The sequence below is a fragment of the Bufo bufo genome, chromosome 4 (assembly GCF_905171765.1).
Source record: "Bufo bufo chromosome 4, aBufBuf1.1, whole genome shotgun sequence".
Taxonomy (NCBI): domain Eukaryota; kingdom Metazoa; phylum Chordata; class Amphibia; order Anura; family Bufonidae; genus Bufo; species Bufo bufo.
Window position 1 is genome coordinate 479,947,493 of NC_053392.1, and position 22,442 is coordinate 479,969,934.

Sequence of the window (22,442 nt, forward strand, 5' to 3'; positions counted from 1 at the left end):
AAAAAATGGGAAAAGTTGTCTTTTGCCGAGATATTTATCTCACCCAGCATGGGTATATGTAAAATGACACCCCAAAACACATTGCCCAACTTCTCCTGAGTACGACAATACCAGATGTGTGACACTTTTTTGCAGCCTAGGTGGGCAAAGGGGCCCACATTCCAAAGAGCACCTTTAGGATTTCACCGGCCATTTTTTACAGATTTTGATTTCAAACTACTTACCACACATAAGGGCCCCTAGAATGTCAGGGCAGTATAACTACCCCACAGTGACCCCATTTTGGAAAGAAGACACCCCAAGGTATTTCCTCATGGGCAGAGTGAGTTCATGGAAGTTTTTATTTTTTGTCACAAGTTAGTGGAATTTGAGACTTTTTAAGGAAAAAATAATCATTTTCCGCTAACTTGTGACAAAAAATAAAAAGTTCTATGAACTCACTCTGCCCATCAGCGAATACCTTAGGGTGTCTACTTTCCGAAATGGGGTCATTTGTGGGGGTTTTCTACTGTCTGGGCATTGTAGAACCTCAGGAAACATGACAGGTGCTCAAAGTCAGAGCTGCTTCAAAAAGCGGAAATTCACATTTTTGTACCATAGTTTGTAAACGCTATAGCTTTTACCCAAACCATTTGTTTTTTACCCAAACATTTTTTTTTTTATCAAAGACATGTAGAACAATAAATTTAGAGAAATTTATATATGGATGTCGTTTTTTTGCAAAATTTTACAACTGAAAGTGAAAAATGTCATTTTTTTGCAAAAAAATCGGTAAATTTCGATTAACCTCTTAAGGACACATGACGTACCGGTACGTCATGATGTCCTGGTACTTAAGGACACATGACGTACCGGTACGTCATGTGTTGTTCCGATCACTGCCGCCCGGCCGGCAGTGATCGGAACCCGGTGCCTGCTCAAATCATTGAGCAGGCACCTAGGCTAAATGCGCGGGGGGGGTCCCGTGACCCCCCCCATGTCGGCGATCGCGGCAAACCGCAGGTCAATTCAGACCTGCGGTTTGCTGCGATTTCTGCAGTTTCTGGTCCCCGCGGTCCCTGACCGCGGGGATCAGAAACTTGCTGTGCCTAAAAAAAGTTTTATTCACCCCCCCCCTGCACCCCCGAATGATTTTTATGGTGGCGGGAGGTGCAGGGGGAGGGGTGTGGGCGGTGCGGGAGGCGGGCGGTGCGGCAGGCGGGATCGCGATCCCCCGCCCGCCTCCCCTTGAAAATTCATTGGTGTTCAGTGGGGATACCAGGGTGCCAGCACATTGCTGGCACCCTGGTATAAACGGCTGACATCTGCGATGCGATGTCAGCCGTTTAACCCTTTCCATACAGCGGTCCGTACGGACCGCTGTATGTAAAAGGTTAACAGCGCAGGGAGCTCCCTCCCTCTCCCATCGGGGGGCTGCTGTGCCTTTGCAGCCCCCCGATGGAGAGGGAGAGAGCCCCCAGACAGCCCCCCGAGAGATCCCCTCCTTACCCTTCCCAGTCTGCGAAGTTCTGAGCAGACGGGGAAGGTTCCCATGGCAACAGGACGCCTCTCAGGCGTCCTGCTGTCCATGGTGCTGAACAGATCTGTGCTGAAAGGCATAGATCTGTTCAGTGTAAGTAAAATACAGTGCAGTACAATATATATTGTTCTGTACTGTATTATACAGACATCAGACCCACTGGATCTTCAAGAACCAAGTGGGTCTGGGTCAAAAAAAAGTGAATAAAAGTGAAAAAAAAGTAAAAATCAAAAAACACATTTATCACTGATAAAAAATGAAAAAAATAAAATTCCCTACACATGTTTGGTATCGCCGCGTCCGTAACGACCTGATCTATAAAACGGTCATGTTACTTTACCCGAACGGTGAACACCATAAAAATAAAAAATAAAAAACTATGATGAAATTGAAATTTTGCCCACCTTACTTCCCAAAAAAGGTAATAAAAGTGATCAAAAAAGTCGCATGTACGCCAAAATTGTAACAATCAAACCGTCATCTCATCCCGCAAAAATCATACCCTACCCAAGATAATCGCCCAAAAACTGAAAATACTATGGCTCTTAGACTATGGAGACACTAAAACATCATTTTTTTTGTTTCAAAAATGAAATCATTGTGTAAAACTTACATAAATAAAAAAAAAGTATACATATTAGGTATCGCCGCGTCCGTATCGCCCGGCTCTATAAAAATATCACATGATCTAACCCCTCAGATGACCACCGTAAAAAAATAAAAATAAAAACGGTGTAAAAAAAGCCATTTTTTGTCATCTTACGTCACAAAAAGTGGAATAGCAAGCAATCAAAAAGTCATATGCACCCCAAAATAGATGCCAATCAAACCGTCATCTCATCCCGCAAAAAATGAGACCCTACTTAAGATAATCGCCCAAAAACTGAAAAAACTATGGCTCTTAGACTATGGAGACACTAAAACATTTTTTTGGTTTTAAAAATGAAATCATTGTGTAAAACTTACATAAATAAAAAAAATTGTATACATATTAGGTATCGCCGCGTCCGTGACAACCTGCTCTATAAAATTACCACATGATCTAACCTGTCAGATGAATGTTGTAAATAACAAAAAAAAAACGGTGCCAAAAAAGCTATTTCTTGTTACCTTGCCGCACAAAAAGTGTAATATAGAGCAACCAAAAATCATATGTACCCTAAACTAGTACCAACAAAACTGCCACCCTATCCCGTAGTTTCTAAAATGGGGTCACTTTTTTGGAGTTTCTACTCTAGGGGTGCATCAGGGGGGCTTCAAATGGGACATGGTGTAAAAAAAAAACAGTCCAGCAAAACCTGCCTTCCAAAAACCGTATGGCATTCCTTTCCTTCTGCGCCCTGCCGTGTGCCCGTACAGCAGTTTACGACCACATATGGGGTGTTTCTGTAAACTACAGAATCAGGGCCATAAATATTGAGTTTGGTTTGGCTGTTAACCCTTGCTTTGTAACTGGAAAAAAAATATTAAAATGGAAAATCTGCCAAAAAAGTGAAATCTTGAAATTGTATCTCTATTTTCCATTAAATCTTGTGCAACACCTAAAGGGTTAACAAAGTTTGTAAAATCAGTTTTGAATACCTTGAGGGGTGTAGTTTCTTAGATGGGGTCACTTTTATGGAGTTTCTACTCTAGGGGTGCATCAGGGGGGCTTCAAATGGGACATGGTGCCAAAAAAACAGTCCAGCAAAATCAGCCCTCCAAAAACCAAACTGCGCACCTTTCACTCTACGCCCCGCTGTGTGGCCGTACAGTAGTTTACGGCCACATATTGGGTGTTTCTGTAAACAGCAGAGTCAGGGCAATAAAGATACAGTCTTGTTTGGCTGTTAACCCTTGCTTTGTTAGTGGAAAAAATGGGTTAAAATGGAAAATTAGGCAAAAAAATGAAATTCTCAAATTTCATCGCCATTTGCCAATAACTCTTGAGCAACACCTAAAGGGTTAACGACGTATGTAAAATCAGTTTTGAATACCTTGAGGGGTGTAGTTTCTTAGATGGGGTCACTTTTAGGGAGTTTCTCCTCTAGGGGTGCATCAGGGGGCTTCAAATGGGACATGGTGTAAATAAACCAGTCCATAAAAATCTGGCTTCCAAAAACCATACGGCACACCTTTCCCTCTACGCCCCGCTGTGTGGCCGTACAGTAGTTTACGGCCACATATTGGGTGTTTCTGTAAACGGCAGAGTCAGGGCAATAAAGATACAGTCTTGTTTGGCTGTTAACCCTTGGTTTGTTAGTGGAAAAAATGGGTTAAAATGAAAAATTAGACAAAAAAATGAAATTCTCAAATTTCCTCCCCATTTGCCAATAACTCTTGTGCAACACCTAAAGGGTTAACAACATATGCAAAATCAGTTTTGAATACCTTGAGGGGTGTAGTTTCTTAGATGGGGTCATTTTTGGGTGGTTTCTATAATGTAAGCCTCGCAAAGTGACTTGAGACCTGAACTGGTCCCTAAAAATTGAGTTTTTGTAAATTTCTGAAAAATTTCAAAATTTGCTTCTAAACTTCTAAGCCTTATAACATCCCCAAAAAATAAAATATCATTCCCAAAACAATTCAAACATGAAGTAGACATAAGGGGAATGTAAAGTCATCACAATTTTTGGGGGTATTACTATGTATTACAGAAGTAGAGAAACTGAAACTTTGAAATTTGCTAATTTTTCCAAATTTTTGTTAAATTAGGTATTTTTTGGTGCAAAAAAAATTATTTTTTTTACTCCATTTTACCAGTGTCATGAAGTACAATATGTGACGAAAAAACAATCTCAGAACGGCCTGGATAAGTCAAAGCGTTTTAAAGTTATCAGCACTTAAAGGGACTCTGTCACCACTTTCTAACCCCCCCTTTTAAAAGTATTGTTATCTCCATGGCGCCCCTGTGATTGAGGTGTTGTTAGAAGATAAATTCGCCGTCTCCTTTTGATAAAAAGAGCTTTTATCTAACCTGTCAATCTTCTTGATAAGGTGCCCAGGGCGTTTCTGTTGGTCTCAAGCTGCCGCCCGCCGCCGCCGCTGTTGGTGCCCAGCTCCTCCCCTGATGCTTTCAGCGCCGCCTGAATGTAATAAAATACGCCTCCGGCTCTCGCTCAGTGCCCCCTCCTCCTTTTCAAAGATCCCGCGCGTGCGCACAGGCCTGTGCCTGATGCGCCCGTGCGGACATTTACAATCAGCCTCATTGAGCGAAGTGCGCATGCGCGCACTTCGCTCAACCTCCTCAGACGAGCACTGCAGCCTGTGGTCCTTAAGTGGTTAAATCCCTTTTACACAGGTCAACAATCAAGCCAATTGTCAACAAGGAGCAGTCCTATGAACGCTTTTTCCCTATTACCCTGTGTGAAAGGTATAAAGGGGTCAACTGTCACCCGATGAACAGTGAAACACTTGTTCATTAGGTGAAAGCATTGCTGATGCAGAGACCAAAATAATTGTTTGTAGGCAGCAGATCGTCCTATGTAAACAGAGATCTGCAGCTCAAACAATGGGTCTGTATGTGGACAAGCGATCACAGTAGCGACCACTCATCCCCATACAGCGGAGGTGATTACTGCTTGTAAATGCAGTTCTCGGCTCAGGATCAGGCAATTATCTGGAACTAACAGTTTGTTCCCAATAATTGCCTGAATTAGAAAAACTGGTGCTTGTGTAGTAAAGATGGTCAATGAAGCTTGTACAGCCAACATATAAATGAGCTAGAAAAGTACTCAAGTCTGAACTGACATGGCTGTGTTAGGGCTCGTTCACACGACCGTGCTGTTTTTTTGCGGTCTGCAAAAAACTGATGCCGCCTGTGTGCCTTCCGCAATTTGCTGAACGGATCCGGAGGGCATTAAAGAAATGCCTATTGTCCGCAAAACGGACAAGAATAGGACATGCCTCATAATTTTTGCGGGGCCACGGAACGGAGCAACCAATGCGGACAGCACATGGCGTGCTGTCCGCATCTTTTGCGGACCCATTGAAATGAATGGTTCCGTATACGTTCGTGTGAACGAGCCCTTACTCAAATGTTTGGCACAACCATGGATTTCACTGACCCAAACTCACGGCAACATAGATCTCTATGATGCTGCAAGTTTATGCAAGTTAAACCCACGGTAAGCAATTATCTAGAGTAGAGATTGGTTTGCGTACTTAAACAAAAATGGATAACTGCCTGAAAAGAATGCTAAAATAGATAATTTATTATGTAATGATTAAAATATAGTGGCTACCCGCCAACAGAACAAAACAGGCTAGGTGTGCTGAGCTAGTGAAAGAAAACTATATGGGGCCAGGGGATACACTGTTTCCTCCACAGTTGCACCACAATACCTCAGATACACTGTTTCACTTGGTGTGTATCTGTTGATTATAAGGACAGATAGGGCTTATTGCAAATAATTCTGATCAGCGGTTATTGGTATAGTATGCAATTGTAGCCACCAATCAAGCCTAAATATTGCCATCAAGCCCCTTTGACCTCACATTGTACTTCATTCCTGCCTAATGTTGCGTCCACTTGACAGGTTTCTCAGCTGCCCTATTTGCGCAGCCTATCATCAGGAGCAGAGTTAATGTCATCCAGCTCCAGGCCGCCGATGTACTTGGCGTTTTGCTGTGAGCTGGGGAGGACAGGGAGCAGCGCTGCACGCTGGAGACGCCACACGTGCAGCTCCCTGTAGTACAGCCTTCCGGCTCTCAAATGGCCGTAGCGCGGCCGCTGAGAGCGCTCTTTACATAGGTGCGGCCACGCCCACTGGGTGGAACTACAGGCGGCAAGGGCGCACTGTGGAATTGGCAAAACCTCTCACTTGCTGCCCATAATACTTGGCACAGTGCGTGGGCTCTACAGGTAAATGGCATAACTAGCTATCTTGTAGTCTAATGAGATGTCCAATAGGTTCACTAAAAGCAAAACCAAAGGGTGATGGAAACTGTAATCGCCTTGTGTGCACACATCCCACACATCTAATCTCAAGGAGGAGGAACTGGTGGCCCTTGAGATGTTACAAAAGGACTCCACTATAGTGGCTAAACCCTCAGACAAGGGGGGGGGGGGGGGCGGGGTAAATGTGGTGGTTTTGGATGTGGACAAGTATGAGGGGATGTGCTCACTAATTTTGAATGACCTCTCATGTTACAGGCGGCTTGACCACAGTCCCATGGATGTCTTTAAACTTGAGCTGAGTAACTCTGATCTTAAATAAGGCCATGCAGAGTCACTTTATTGATAAGACAGAGTTCTCCTTTTTACTACCCGGTTTTCCGGTTATAGCTGCCGTTTTATAGTGTGCCCAAGGTTCACAAAGGGCTAAGTCCCCTCAAAGGCAGGCCTATAGTGTCAGGCGTAGGGAGCCTCACAGAGAAAATCAGTATGTACGTGGATGAGATATTAAGACCTTTCGTGATGAATCTCCAGTCATATGAAAGACTCCATGGATGTCTTGAGACGTCTCAATGATGTCTATTGAGACACAGAAACCTTCTTAGCCAGCCTTGATGTAGAGGCACTTTACAGCTCTATACCGCATGACAAGGGCTGTACTGCTGTCAGGATATTTCTACAGGAGAGGGGATCACACCTGGCAGCTCATAACGAATTTGTGATGGAACTACTTGATTTCGTCCAGAACCACAATGTGTTCCTCTTTTTTTTTTAATCGTTGATTTAACCACCAGCTCAGGGGAGTGGCCATGGGAAGTCAATGTGCCCCTACCTTTGCCAATCTCTACCTGGACTGGTGGGAAAGGGAACATGTATTTGGTGACAAAATGGAACAATGGGCATAGTCTATTGTACTCTGGTTGAGATTCATAGACTATGTCTTTATCCTAGGGAAGGGCACACATATGGCCTTTCAGGAATTTGTGTCACAGTTGAACAATAATGATCTTGGTCTGTTTTTTACCTGTAAAATTTATGACACTCACTTGACATTCCTGTATTTGTCAATCTCCATCGACAAATTGAGAAAGATCATTACTAAAATGTATCGTAAACCCACGGCCACCAACAACCTACTCAGATGGGAAAGTGTGCATCCCAAAAGGCTTAAATGGGGCATACCGAAGGGCCAGTACTTGAGAGCTAGGCAAAACTGTTCCGAGTGGGTGGATTTCAAACTGGCTGCCGGTGATCTACAAAGATTTTCCCGCAGAGGATACTCCAGGGCATGTCTCACCGAGGCTTATGCACATGCGTCCACAAGTAACAGGGACGATCTCCTTATTCCCAAAAATCGTGATGCGAGTGATGGTATGGTCCATATTATGGGGACCTTTGATGTGGCACACAGGGAAATTCGGAACCTATTGCATGAACACTGGGGGCTCTTGAAAACGGACCCAGTGATAAGTCGCCTAGTGGGAGACAGTCCCCTTATAACCTACAGAAGGGGGTGTAACTAAGAGACAAATTGGTACACAGTCTGTATAATCCCCCACTTGAATCTACCTGGCTGGCTACTAAACCCCTGGGCACCTTCAGGTGCGGTAAATGCATAGCCTGTAAGGTAATTAAGAGAGGTGATGCGGTTAAATGCACTGTAACAGGCCGCTCCTACAAAATCAGGTCCTTTATAAACTGTAGGGGTGGTGTATGTGGCTACATGCACCTGTCACAAACTATACGTAGGTAAGACCAAGAGTTTCGTAGACGCATAGGGGAACACCTCTCGAACATCTCTAAACAGGACGATACACCGATTGCACAACATGTCAAGGAATGTCATCCAGGAGACAGTAACTGTATTGCATTTCAGGGTATCAAACATGTGAGGGACCCCCCCCTCCCAGAGGGGGTGATGTGGACAATTTACTGTTGCACAATGGACCTTCACATTACACACATTAAAACCTAGCGGCCTCAATGATTTTATTTCATATAATAGCTTTATCTAATCATTGATTTTTATTTTTTATTTTTTTGGGGCTGCGCGCATTTACATGCTTGCTACACCTTACCATGCCATTGTGTGACTACTGCACTAGTGGTATCACATGAGGTTGTGCTTATCCACTGGGACGGTGTAGCGGTGGCACCTATACTGTCACTCTCTAGTCATAATTGTTCCTATTCCCTTCCTATGCCCTCTTTATTTATGACATATATACAACAACGGATGCTCTGGATATAATCTTTCTGGTTATTACAGTTTCCATCACCCTTTGGTTTTGCTTCTAGTGATCCTATTGGACATATCTCATTAGACTACAAGATAGCTAGTTATGCCTTTTTATCTGTAAAGCCCACCGGAGCACTGTGCCAAGTATGATGGGGCGGCAAATGAGAGGTTTTGCCAATTCCGCAGTGCGGCCCTTGCCGCCTGTAGCTCCGCGTGGCCCCACCTATGTAAAGAGCGCTCTCAGCGGCCACGCTACGGCCATTTGAGAGCCAGAAGGCTGTACTACAGTGTGCTGCACGTGTGGCGTCTCCAGCGTGCAGCGCTGCTCCCTGTCCTCCCTAGCTCACAGCAAAACGCCAAGTACATGGGCGGCCTGGAGCTGGATGACATTAACTCTGCTCCAGATGATAGGCTGCGCAAATAGGGCAGCTGAGAAACCTGTCAAGTGGACGCAACATTAGGCAGGAATGAAGTACAATGTGAGGTCAAAGGGGCTTGATGGCAATATTTAGGCTTGATTGGTGGCTACAATTGCATACTATACCAATAACCGCTGATCAGAATTATTTGCAATAAGCCCATATGCCCTTCTAATCAACAGATACACACCAAGTGAAACAGTGTATCTGAGGTATTGTGTGTGTGTGTGTGTGTGTGTGTGTATATATATATATTTCATATATTCTCCACCTAGCCTGTTTTGTTCTGTTGGCGGGTAGCCACTATATTTTAATCATTACATAATAAATTATCTATTTTAGCGTTTTTTTTTTAAACCCACGGTAAGGCCATCACACATCTGAGTAAGGCTACTTTCACACTAGCGTTTTTACTGGATTTGGCAGGGTTTAGCAAAAACGCTTCCGTTACTGATAATACAACAATCTGCATCCGTTATGAACGGATCCGATTGTATTATCTTTAACATTGCCAAGACGAATCCGTCATAAACTTCATTAAAAGTCAATGGGGGACGGATCCGTTTTCTATTGTATCAGAGAAAACGGATCGGTCCCCATTGACTTGCATTGGGGGTCATGCCGGACAGCATGCTGCGGTTTGCTCTCCGGTATGAGAACGGAATGCATTTTGGAGCATCCCGTTCTGTTCAGTTACGTTTTGTCCCCATGGACAATGAATGGGGACAAAATGGAAGCATTTTTTTTTCCGGTATTGAGCCCAATACCGTTAAACTATAATGCTAGTGTGAAAGTAGCCTACGGCTACATGCAAACGACCGTGGTGTGTTTTGTTGTCCACGGATCCGCAAAACACAGATGGCGTCCGTGTGCATTTCGCAATTTGAGGAACGGCACAGACTGCCTTTAATATAACTGCCTATTCTTGTCCGCTAAGCGTGGACAAGGATAGGACATGATAGATATATCTCTCCCTCTCTCCTCTCCCCTCCCTCTCCATCTCTCCTCGTTTTGCGGCCCCATTGAAGTGAATTGATCCACATCCGAGCTGCCAAACCTGCGGCTCGGATGCGGACCAAAACGGTCGTGTGCATGAAGCCTAGGGCCCCTTTCACACAAGCGAGTTTTCTGCGCGGGTGCAATGCATGACGTGAACGCATAGCACCCGCACTGAATCCTGACCCATTAATTTCAATGGGTCTGTGTACATGAGCGTTGTTTTTCACACATCAGTTCTGCGTTGCGTGAAAATCGCAGCATGTTCTATATTCTGCGTTTTTCACTGATGGTTGCTAAGAGATGTTTGTAAACCTTCAGTTTTTTATCACGCGCGTGAAAAACGCATCAAAACGCATTGCACCCGCTCGGAAACAACTGAACGCAATTGCAGACAAAACTGACTGAACTTGCTTGCAAAATAGTGCGAGTTTCACTGAACGCATCCGGACCTAATCTGTCACGCTCGTGTGAAAGGGGCCTAAGACAGTCAAATCAGGAAAACAGATGTGTGAGATTGTGAGCCCTCACTGGCCAGGCCCCCTCCTCCTCTGTATTAATCAATCATGCAGTTAGTCTTATTGAACTTGTTTTTATTCGATATTATGTTCAATGCATTTGGAAAGTCTTAAGACCCTTTCACTTTTTTCACATTCTGCCTTATGCTAAAATAAAATTAAAAAAATAAAATCAATGTTATCCCCATCATTCTACATTTAATACCCCATAATGAGAAGGTGAAAACGGAATGATTAAAATCTTTGATAATATATTGAAAATGAAAAGTTACCATCTTGCATTGGGTATTCAGACCCTTTGCTTGGTACTTAGTTGAAGCACTTTTGGCAGTCTTTTTGGGTATGATGCCACCAGGTTTGCACACCTGAATTTGGGGATTTTCGCCCCTTTTTTTTTTTTTTTTTTTTTTTTTTTTTTCCCCCTCTGCAGATCCTCTGAAGCTCTGTCAGGATGGATGGGGACTGTTGGTAGACTGCAATTTTAGGTCTCTCTAGAGATGTTCGTTTGGGTTTTAGTCAGGGCTCTGGCTGGGCCACTCAAGGACATTCACAGAGTTGCATCTAAGCCACTCCTGTGTTGTCTTGGCTGTGTGCTTAGGATCATTGTCTTGTTGGATGGTGAACCTTTGACCCAGTCTGAAGTCCCGAGCACTCTGGATCAGATTTTGATTTAGAATATCTCTGTTCTTTGCTCCATTCCTCTTTTTCTCAATCCTGACCAGTCTCCCTGTCCCAGCCATTAAAAAACATCACCACAGCATGATGCCACCAGCATGCTTCACTGTATGGATGGTATTGGACTGGTAATGAGCAGTCTGGTTTCAATCTTGGTTTCACCAGAGAATCTTTTATTTTTTTCTTTCAAACTCCGTACAGGCTTTCTTGTGTCTCTTACTGAGGGGAGGCTTTTTTCTGACCACTCCGCCATAAAGCCCAGATTGGTGGAATGCTGCAGTTGATAGTTGACCTTTTTATGTAAGTTTCTTTCATCTGCACACAGGATATTTGAAGCTCAGCCAGAGTGACCATTGCATTCTTGGTCACGTCTCTTATCAAGACCCTTCTTCACATCTTGGTCCTGGTTGTTCCAAACTTCTTCAGTTTAATTATGGAGGTCTCTTTCAGAACAGCAGAATTTTTGTACCTGGGTCATTCCATGTCAACTGGACCAACCTAGAAATCTGACCCTCTCCAAATTGAATATTATTTCCATAGCATCATCACGACGGCATACAAGGAGATTGACCCCTGACCTCTGTAGGGGCAGGAACAGAGAAAGGTTAAATACCCCCTCCCAACACCAGTGTTTCCTGTCCCTACAGAGGACAGGGGAGGAGAAAGGTCTCCTTGTATGCAGGGAGATAAAGCTAGGAACCAGGAACGCTTTTTTGTTTTTTACCTTGGAAATCGCTGGCATCCTGCATGGCGTCCCTCTGCCCTCCCGCGGTTCCAGTACTAACGCTGGGCAGGGGTGTGTGGGGTATAATCGTTCCGGTTGATCCGGGGCCTGATCCCAGGGCGACGACTCCCTCCTGGGCTACTGAGGCTTCAGCAGGGTTGCACGCCCGGCGCCGGTGGCGCATATGTGTGACATCACTTCCGGCACTCCGGAAGCGACGTAGGCGGCGCCCGGCTCAAAGCCGAGGCCTGGACATTCTTTGGATGCTCCTGAGGAATCTGGGAGCCCCTCACCTATCCTTCGTCTGAAGAGGGTGAAAAGTATCCGGCCACAATGTCTGGGACAGAGCGATCCCCTAGAGCAGTGTTTGCCAACCAGCGTGCCTCCAGCTGTTGCAAAACTACACCTCCCAGCATGCCCGCACAGCCAAAGGCTGTCCGGGCATGCTGGGAGTTGTAGTTTTGCAACAGCTGGAGGCACGCTGGTTGGCAAACACTGCCCTAGAGAGCCCGAACCAATGCTGCCGCCATCCGTGAGTCCCCTCCGGGGGGTGTTTTTTTGCTTGGTCAGGGAGTCTGCTGATTCCCCCCCCCCCCCCCTCTCCTGCAACAAGAAAGAGGGGGGGGATTATTGTTCCCCAGTCTAAGGCTTAACACTAAGAATGTTATGGGTCTCCTTATCTTTTGGAGAGGGTCCCCCCTTTTTTGTACAAATATTACATGTGGGAGTTTCCTTCCCAGCTCTGGCTCCAGTGTAGCCTTACCCCCCCCCCCCCCCCCCCCCATCCCCCGCCACCGCCCCCATTTACTCCAGTTCCTCCAACCCATTCCCTTATAGCTTCCTTCTCCTCCTTTCAGGTGTCTAAAGAAGCCCAAAAAATGATCAAGAGATCCCTCAGATGCATCTCCTGTAGTGGTAAACTTCCTGACAATTATCCCAAGAAGCTGTGAAAAAATTGCATATCAAATATTGTACGTGACGAAGCACCCTCTCTGAAGGAAGAACTTAAATCTATGATACAGGAGGAAATTCGTTCATCTCTAGCCCACCTATCTACTAATCCCCCCCCCCTCCCCCCGATTTACCGCAACCCAAGAGAAAGCGTGTTAGGTCACTTTCCTCTTCTGACGCTGAAGCCATAGCGGACGAGAGCGTCCACTCAGCCAAGTCATGGGAAGAGGGGGAAAGAGTCTCTGATTCGGACTCGGTGGATAGTGGCCGTAGATACTTTTTTTTTTCTATGGAAGATATGTCCGACCTATTAAGAGCGGTCAGATCCACAATGGGGGTGGAGGAAGTACAATGCACCCATTCCGTACAGGAAGAGATGTTTAGAGGATTAGGAGTTAAAAAAACACGTGTGTTTCCCATAAACGAGAGTATTAGAGATATGGTTCTAGAAGAATGGACAGACCCTGAAAGATGTCTGGGAGTCTCTACTTCCTTTAAAAATAGATTACTATTTGATCCCGAGGAATCCAAGATCTTCAACGAGATCCCCAAGATAGATGTTCAGGTTGCTAAAGTGAACAAAAAGACATCCCTTCCATTTGAGGATGCCTCCGAACTCAAGGATTCTATGGATCACAAAGCTGACAGCCTCCTCAGGGAGTCTTGGGAGGCTGCCATGTTCAATATTAAAACGAACATTGCGGCTACCTCAGTCGCTAGATCCATGTTTCTCTGGCTGTGAGAATTAGACCATATAAAAAATAAGACTTCTAGAGAAGAAATCCTCAGTTCCCTTCCTCTTTTAAAATCTGCTACTGCCTTCCTGGCGGATGCCTCGGCCGAGTCAGTCCGATTCTCCGCCAGAGATGCGGCACTTTCCAACTCGGCCAGACGGGCACTTTGGATGAAGTGCTGGTCTTGGGACAAGACTTCAAAATTTAAACTTTTCTCCATACCCTTTTCCGGGGAGTACGTTTTCGGCCCAGTCCTAGCTAAGGTTTTAGAAAAAGCCGCTGACAAAAAGAAAGGGTTTCCGGAGGATCGTCCCTTCAGGTGCCGATTTTTCCCTTTCGCTCTTCCTCTGGTCAAGAGAAAAGCTACAGTGGGAAAGGGAAGTCGGTGCGCTGGAGTTATCCCAAAGGAGGAAGAGGAAAATGTCAATCCTCCTCCCACCAGAAACCATCCGACGAGCAATGACGCCGGAGTGGGGGGGAAGACTCTCAAATTTCCTGGCGGAATGGGAATCTATTTCCCAAAATCCATGGGTCTCCAAAATAGTCGGTACAGGCTATCGGATAGAGTGGTCTTCAAAACCCCCAAACATATTTTCGCTGACACGATTTCAACCCAACCTTTGGCAGGGAGTCCAGAATCTTCATCAGATGAATGTAATCACCCATGTTCCACTTCCATAAAGGGGCCGGGGATACTATTCAACGTTATTCCTAATCAAGAAAAAAGAAGGCACATTTCGTACAATCATAAACCTGAAACCCTTAAACAGGATGGAAACCCTTGCATCTACGATATCACTTTTAAGCAAAGACATCTTCATGTGTACAATAGACCTGCGAGACTCTTACTACCATATTCCCATTCACACCGATTCAGAGTTTTCTCCGGTTTGCATTCCAGGACGTAACGGGAAAAATTCATTATCAGTTTACAGCCCTTCCCTTCGGGATCTCATCGGCCCTGAGGATCTTTACAAAGGTGGCGGTAGAGATGGTTGCCTTTCGTCAGAAGAAAGGGACTTATGGTAGTTCCCTACTTGGACGACTTTCTTCTGATCAGCGAAGATCTCTATCAGATCAACTCAAATCTGAAATATTTTCTCTCTATCCTAAACAACCTCGGGTGGATTATAAACTAAAACAAATCCTCCCCCCCCCCCTCAAGAAAGGTCAGTTTTTTTGGGCATGATTCTGGACTCCCGAAGGCAAGCGGTATTCCTACCCCAAGACAAGATCTCGACTCTTCAGCAAAAAATCTAATCCTTTCAGAAGAGAAGGTCATGCACAATCGGAGAGGCAATGAGTCTGTTAGGTCTGTTAACATCCTGTATTCCGGCAGTTCCCTGGTGCCAGATTCACTTCAGACCTCTTCAGTTTAGGATCCTGGGTGTCTGGAACAGGCGTCAATCCTCCCTAGATCGAGTGATCCCACCAATTCGGGTACTTCAGTCTCTAAATTGGTGGAAGAACCACGGAAACTTATCCAAGGGGACTCCCTGGCAGAAAACTCCCCTAATGCAAATAGTAACAGACGCAAGTCTGTCCGGCTGGGGCGCAAAGGTAGGAGATCGTCTTTTTCAGGGCACCCCGCCACAATCTATCAAATCCCAGTCGTCAAATTTCAGGGAACTGAATGCAGTTTGGGAAGCATTGAAGGCGGCAGAGGGAATACTACGTCTTCACCATATAAAAGTACTATCCGACAACACTACTGCCATCGCTTATCGCTCTCATCAAGGGGGAACGCGGTCAACAACTCTTCAAACGCTGACAAAAAAGAAAAAAAAAATTCATGGGTGGAGCAGAAAGTGGCCTCCATCTCTGCAGTTCATCTGAAAGGAACGCTGAATCGGGAAGCGGATTTCCTCAGCCACCACAAGATCAATCATACAGAATGGTCCCTAATCTCAGACATTCAGGTTAGTGGTAAAAAAGTGGGGGATGCCCGACGTGGATCTATTTGCCACCAGGGTAAACTCATAGGTGGAGACATTCAGTTCCTTAAATCCCAGGGACAGACTTCATGCCTTGGACGCCTTCGCCATCCGTTGGCATTGGAAACTATGCTATGCCTTCCCTCCGCTCCCCTTAATTCCGAAGGTAATCCAGAAAATTCGCCAGGACAAGGCCACAGGGATCGTGATCGCTCCCCTGTGGCCGAAGAGGAGCTGGTTCGCATCTCTCCAGAAATACTCCCTCCAGGATCCTTGGCCCCTTCCTATGCGGGGGGATCTACTCCATCAGGGTCCGGTTCTGCACCCAAACCCACAGTTTCTGAAATTAGCAGCATGGATCCTTAAACCCAGACTATAAGTCGACAGGGCTTGTCAGATAAAGTTATTACTACCTTGAAAGCCTCCAGAAAGAAGGTAACATCCGTAATCTACCTTAAAATCTGGAAGCGCTTCTGTTCCTGGAGTGGCGACAAGTCTCCACACCTGCATAGACCCAACATTCAAAGAATCCTGGATTTTCTGCAACAGGGTCTCGACCTGGGGCTTAGACCCTCTACCCTGAAGGTCCAAATCTCAGCCCTAAGTTGTTTTTTTGACCAGGATATAGCTAGTCATCGTTGGATCAGAAGATTCATTAGAGCGGCTACCAGACTCCGTCCAACAATCACCTCCCGTGTCGCCTCCTGGGATTTAAATATTGTCCTTACGGGTCTCACTCTACCACCATTTGAACCAATTACCGACTGTCCAATTAAATTATTGTCCTTTAAAGACTGCCTTCCTAATTGCAATAACCTCAGCCCACAGATTAGGCGAGTTGCAGGCTCTATCCGTTAGGGAACCCTACCTCCGTGTCCTAGATGATAGGATCATTCTCCGACTTGACCCAGGTTTTCTCCCTAAAGTTGTATCCAGCTTTCATTGGAGCCAGGAAATTACCCTGCCTTCCTTGTGTCAACACCCTTCTAATGACAGTCGTCCTTCCACTCTCTGGATGTTAGACGGGCAGTTCTAAACTATATTTTTGCTACTGGAAAGTTTTTTTCTTTAAATCCGACAACTTGCTAGTTCTCTTTGGAGGAAGGTACAAGAGCCAGAAAACCTCCCGGTCTTCTATAGCTAGATGGATCAAGGAAACTATTTGCCTGTGTTACCAAATTCAAAATCATCTGTGTCCAGTCAACATTAGGGCCCATTCTACTAGGGCCATGTCTTCCTCTCAGGCAGAGAGAGCTGGCGCCTCCCTGGAAGAAATATGCCGAGCTGCCATTTGGTCCAGCATCCATAAATTTATAAATCACTACCACCTGGATCTTTCCAGATCCTCTGATCTGTCCTTTGGACGGAAAGTCCTCCAGGCCGTAGCCCCCCCCCTTAACTGATATATTTTTTATATCTCCTTGTATGCCGTCGTGATGATGCTATGGAAAACCCGGAATTAGTCTTGCCGGTAATTGTTTCCATGAGATCATCATGATGGCACGTTATTCCCTCCCTACATATATTTCAAAATTTTTTAACTTTGGAGGGTCTCCAGAAGGTATGAAGTAATACCTTTTTCACTGTTTGTTTTTGTCACCACCGGGTTACTCTGTGTGATTTTGGAAACACTGGTGTTGGTGGGAGGGGGGTATTTAACCTTTCTCTGTTCCTGCCCCTAAAGAGGTCAGGGGTCAATCTCCTTGTATGCTGTCGTGGTGATCTCATGGAAACAGAATTACCGGTAAGACTAATTCCGGGTTTTTGCACAGATGTTCCCTAGGGTCCTAAATGAAATCTTACAAAATTTTTAATCTGGGCCTCTGTTGGTTCCAGAGTTTCAGGCAGCTGATGATTAGTAAAACTACTTAGGCTAAGTCTCCTTGCAAAGTTTGGTGCCTTAAGGCTTGACAACTTTTACATGCCATCAAAATGGGCCAAAAAATTGACGAATGACCGTTAAGGGCCTACTTTGACTGCCCACTGCTCCTGACATGCATGTCTGATCAGACTGTAATTTTGCAGGAATTATGGCCCATGCGATATATCTTAAGGTCACATATACAAGCTTTTCAACCAACTTTAAGACCAGATATGATTAGACAAATTAAATTTCATAGGTTTGCCAGTTTTTGCTACTATTGGGGTGGAAATATCTTAAATATGTAATTTTTAATCTTTTTTTTATTTTTATTAATCTCATCTAAAAGAGCATGCTTTTTGCCGCAAAAATCTGGGACAAGGGAGCACCAACCCTTTGATACAACTAATATTTGTGTTAGCAAAATTTTGAATGATGCAACCTCATTTATTGCAAGTGTTCTGGAACCTGAATGTCAATCTGTCCAGACAATGTCTTCCCACAAATATGTTTTGGTGAACATTGACAGGAAATTAAAAACGTTGTGCAATTTGAGAAAGATTAAAAGAAGTCTTGTAAAATAATTTTATTTTTATTTATTTTTAGCAATTTTAGTATGCATGTTGTGATTTTACTTTCTTGTTTTTCTTCAATAAAACTTGGACACCCATGGCTGGTATCTTCTCTTGTTGTTGGAAATTGCTCCTTGGCAATGGCAATAATTCTGTTGAACTGGCAGTAGCTGAGTCGTTCAATGTAAGATTGATGAGAAATGTGCCAATTTAAAATGGCAACCCACAATTAATCAGAATATGTGTAATGAAATATAGCTAAAAGTTATATTGGCATAACAAGCTCAGCAGCACTACATAATCTTATGTTTCTGGCTCACCAGCCTGTCAAACAGGCGGCCACCCAAAATGTCTCCTTGTAGTGAAGTTTATGCACGCATGCAAAATAGGTACATTCTTGTGAGCTTAGTTCTGGCCAACATAAGGCCGGGTCAAAGATAAAACAGGGAAACTTTTGTGGCAAAAAAAATCTTTTAGATGAGATTAATAAAAATAAAATAAAAAAAGATAAAAAATTACATATTTGAGATTTCCACCCCCATAGTAGCAAAAATATGAAATGTCATTTCTTTGTCTAATCATATCTGGTCTTCAAGTTGGTTGGAAAGCTTGTGTATGTGACTTTAAGATATACTGCACGGGCCATAACGCCTGGCAAAATTATAGCCTGATCAGACATGCATGTCAGGAGCAGTGGGCAGTCCAAGTAGGCCCTTAACTGTCATTTGACAATTTTTTGGCCTATTTTGATGGCATGTAAAAATTGAGTGAAGCCTTCTTAAGGCACAAAACTTTGCAAGGCTAAGACTAAGTAGTTTTACTAACCTGCAAAATTTCAGTCTCCTAGCTTAACTCCTTAAGATACTGTGCCTTGACAAAGTTGCCACTTTGGGTTATGCAGCAAGCAGCGCATTACAGCTGGTCCATCAGCTGCCTGAAACTCTGGAACCAACAGAGGCCCAGAAGAAAAATTGTGTAAGATTTCATTTAGGAGCCTAGGGAACATCTGTGCAAAATGTATATTCAATTTGGAGAGGGTCGGATTTCTAGGTTGGTCCAGTTGACATGGAATGACCCACCTGTCTCCAGATCTGTGCCTCCACACAATCCTGTCTCAACTCTACAGGAAGTTCTTTCCTCCTTTATAGCTTTGTTTTTGCTCAGATATCCAACTGAATTTACCACAGGTGGACTCCAGTTAAGATGTACAGACATCTTAAGGATGATCTAGAGAAATGTGAGGCCCCCAGAGCTCAATTTTAAGTGTCATAGCAAACGGTCTGAAATGTGTGTGTCCATGTGAAATTTAAGTTTTTCCTTTTTTAATACATTTGCAAACTCTTCTAAAATTTTGTTTTCACTTTCTCATGGTGTGTTGCGTGAAGATTTTTAGCACAAGGCAGCAACATAACAATGTGAAAAAAGTGAAAGGGTCTGAAGACTTTCCAAATGCATTGGATGTGCACCCCTTTTCAGATGTACGGTGCCCTGGAATTAATAGCTCCTTAAAATAATAATTAATAATAACCTAGCCTTAAAGTGGGAATCTCGTCAAAACCATACAGTACATGAGTTCACATTGCTGAATTCTGATCTAGAATCGCCATTGTAATTCAGAACAGAACAAGTTTACTTTATCTCTGAAATGCAAGAAATTAGTCTGTGTGCTCTATTCTGAATCTGGGAAATGCCTGGCCATGTGCCATAATGAAGATATACCTAATGTATGTGTTCAGTATCCTTGTCACGCTCATATACATTGTGATTTGTTTGATTGACAAATCGTGTATCATGTCATGACTTCCTAATTTAATCTTGGGGTGCATGGTCTCTGGCACACACCAAATAGGCGATCTGTGCAGCAGTATACCAGAAAGCAAAGAACTCATTCCACTAAGGCCTATTGCACACAAACTCGTGCACTCCATGGCCGTTTTGCGGACCACATTTGCGGGTCTGCAATACACGGGCACTGTTCTGTGTGCATTCCGCATCACGGATGTGGACCCATTCACTTCAATGGATCCGGAGATGCGGAATGGTGCAGAACGAAAGCACGGAACAGAACCCTATGTAAGCACTACGGAGTGCTTCCGTGGGGTTTCGTCCCGTACTCCTGTTCCGCAAAAAGAACGCATACTATCTTTTTGCGGAACGTCCAGATCGCGGACCCATTAAAGTGAATGGGTCCGCGATCCGCTGCAGCTGCCTCACAGCAATTTGCGGGCCGCAGCACGGCCACGGGGGGCTCTCTTTCGTGTGCAAGATGCCTAACTGTATTGTATCCTTGAAGTCTCAACTATTGTTTTCTTTTCTATTTAGAGAATAGGAATTGAGAAGACTGACCCTGGATCATTGACTACAGAAGAGTTCAGCAGATTTGTGCGCCTGGACATTGACCCTGCTACAATAACTTGGCAGAGAGGTGAGGCTGAAGGTGTCATTTAAAGGGGTTTTCAAACTGGAACTGCACAATTCCAGGAGACTGAGCTGCTTACTGCAATGCTGCTCCTATTGTAATTTTGTAAGGGTGCATTCACATCACCGTTTAGCTTTCTGTTCTTCTGATCTGTCAGAAGAAGAGAGAGGGGGAAAAAAAAACCAAAAAACAGGATCCTGTAAAAAAAAAAACAAAAAAAAAAAAACATGCTGTTTCAGTTGTCATCAATTTCCGTCTGAGATCCTTTTTTTTTTTTTTTTTTTTTTTTTTTTAGACAGAAAAAAGTCCTGCATGCAGTGTGCTTTTTTTTTTTTTTTTTTTTGCAGACCCATTGAAATAGTTCCGGATATGGTCTGTCAACACGGAACGGACACTGAAATAAAATCCGTTCATGTGCATGAGCCCTTCTTCTGACGGTTCAGAAGAACTGAAAGCTAATATGTGATCATATACTGTTTGACCTGACTACTGTTAAAAATAAATATCTTATCTGTTCCATAGTGATGGACACAAATGATCGATTTCTTAGGAAAATCACTATTGGACAAGCAAACACTGAGAAGGGCTGTGAACGTCAGGTAACACTTTGTAATCCCTAGTGTTTTTAGGAATGTATTATGACTGTAGTGTGTGGATACATTTCTGTGGTGCGAGGGAATTTTATTTTAGCTGTCCTTGTGTGTGGTTTATGTTGCTTTTTTATGTGTGACCTCAAGAATGATGTGTAATGTTCACTTTATAATCTGGGCAGCAAAATAAACAAGAATCGACTTCTAACTTCAAAGGATAGAAAATGTGGTGAAATTATTCTAACCCGATTTTCCTGGGGGCACATTCTTCAATACTCTGGGGGACAGCAAATCTTTAGTTTTATCCTAAACTATTTACTTACTCTCACTGAGGCTTTTTTAATATATATTTAATCTTATTGGAAATGTCTGGCCTCTGGTAGTTTAAATGGAGTTCCCAGCAGTGGTGTGAAAAACAAAATCAGTACCCGCAGCTGCCGGTGCAATGCTTACGGTGTCCCCTCCGGTCTCCCTCTCCGGTCTAGGCTTGATACACAGGAAATGGCAGGAGCTGACCAATCGGCCAATCACTGAGTGAGGTAGATGACCGCTGCTTTGGTGATTGGCTGATCGTTAATCTCTTGGCATTTCCTGTGTGTCACACACAGACCAGGAAGTGGAAACCAGCTGGGAACTTTTGGAAACTTTACCTTTTGGTAAACTTTGGAATGGTAGCTGAGGGTGAGTATCTATTACACCATTTGGAACATTTTTATAATGTGTTTTGAGCAGTTTTATGCAGTATTGCAAACTGGGTAACCAAAGCGGCGGCGGTCTACACTGTCTTAGCAGCACATTTCTTTTCTGCCATAGTGATACTTTCAGCAGTCCTTTTCACGAGGTTTCCTGGGTAGTGCTGCTCTTAAAGTACATTGTGGTGGCAGTTTCCTAAAATCAGGGCACTTTGGTACATAAGTTTGGTTCACTAAGGCTACGTTCACATCCCGGTGAAGGTTTCTGGCAGGTTGTTTCGGCAGACTTTCACCAGATCTTTCAGCCAGGCAGACTTTATATATATATATATATATTTTTTTAATATTTCATATTTCTTTCCAGGCCCAGTTTGATATTGCAGTGGCAAGTGAGATCATGGCTATACTCGCCTTAACCAACGACCTGCGTGATATGAAGGAAAGATTCGGAAGGATGGTGGTAGCCAGTGACAAGCGTGGACAGCCAGTGACAGCAGAAGACCTGGTAAGGGTTAACAGTTAAAATGTTTTACAATTTATTGTGATTCAAGTTATAGATCAGGGATATTTGTTTGCAAAGAAGATTAATACAGTTGCACATATTGCTGCAGTTCCTGTTCCCAGAGTTGTAGACCTCTTTAGCCTAACCTATCTACTGAGCACACTGATATGCGAGTGATATTTGTGTATAACTAGTCTCACAGTGATGCGTACAAATAATAT

General features: G+C 44.0%; 1 protein-coding gene across 2 annotated transcripts in view; it reads left to right on the forward strand.

Annotated features, from left to right (window-relative positions):
- Window positions 1-22,442, forward strand: part of MTHFD1L (methylenetetrahydrofolate dehydrogenase (NADP+ dependent) 1 like) — a 309,383-nt gene that overhangs the window by 93,335 nt on the left and 193,606 nt on the right. For both annotated transcript variants that reach the window (XM_040429522.1, XM_040429523.1), the window contains exons 16-18: window positions 20,341-20,443; window positions 20,960-21,036; window positions 22,084-22,224. In XM_040429522.1, the coding sequence (XP_040285456.1) occupies window positions 20,341-20,443; window positions 20,960-21,036; window positions 22,084-22,224 (321 nt within the window). The remainder of the gene's footprint in view (window positions 1-20,340; window positions 20,444-20,959; window positions 21,037-22,083; window positions 22,225-22,442) is intronic.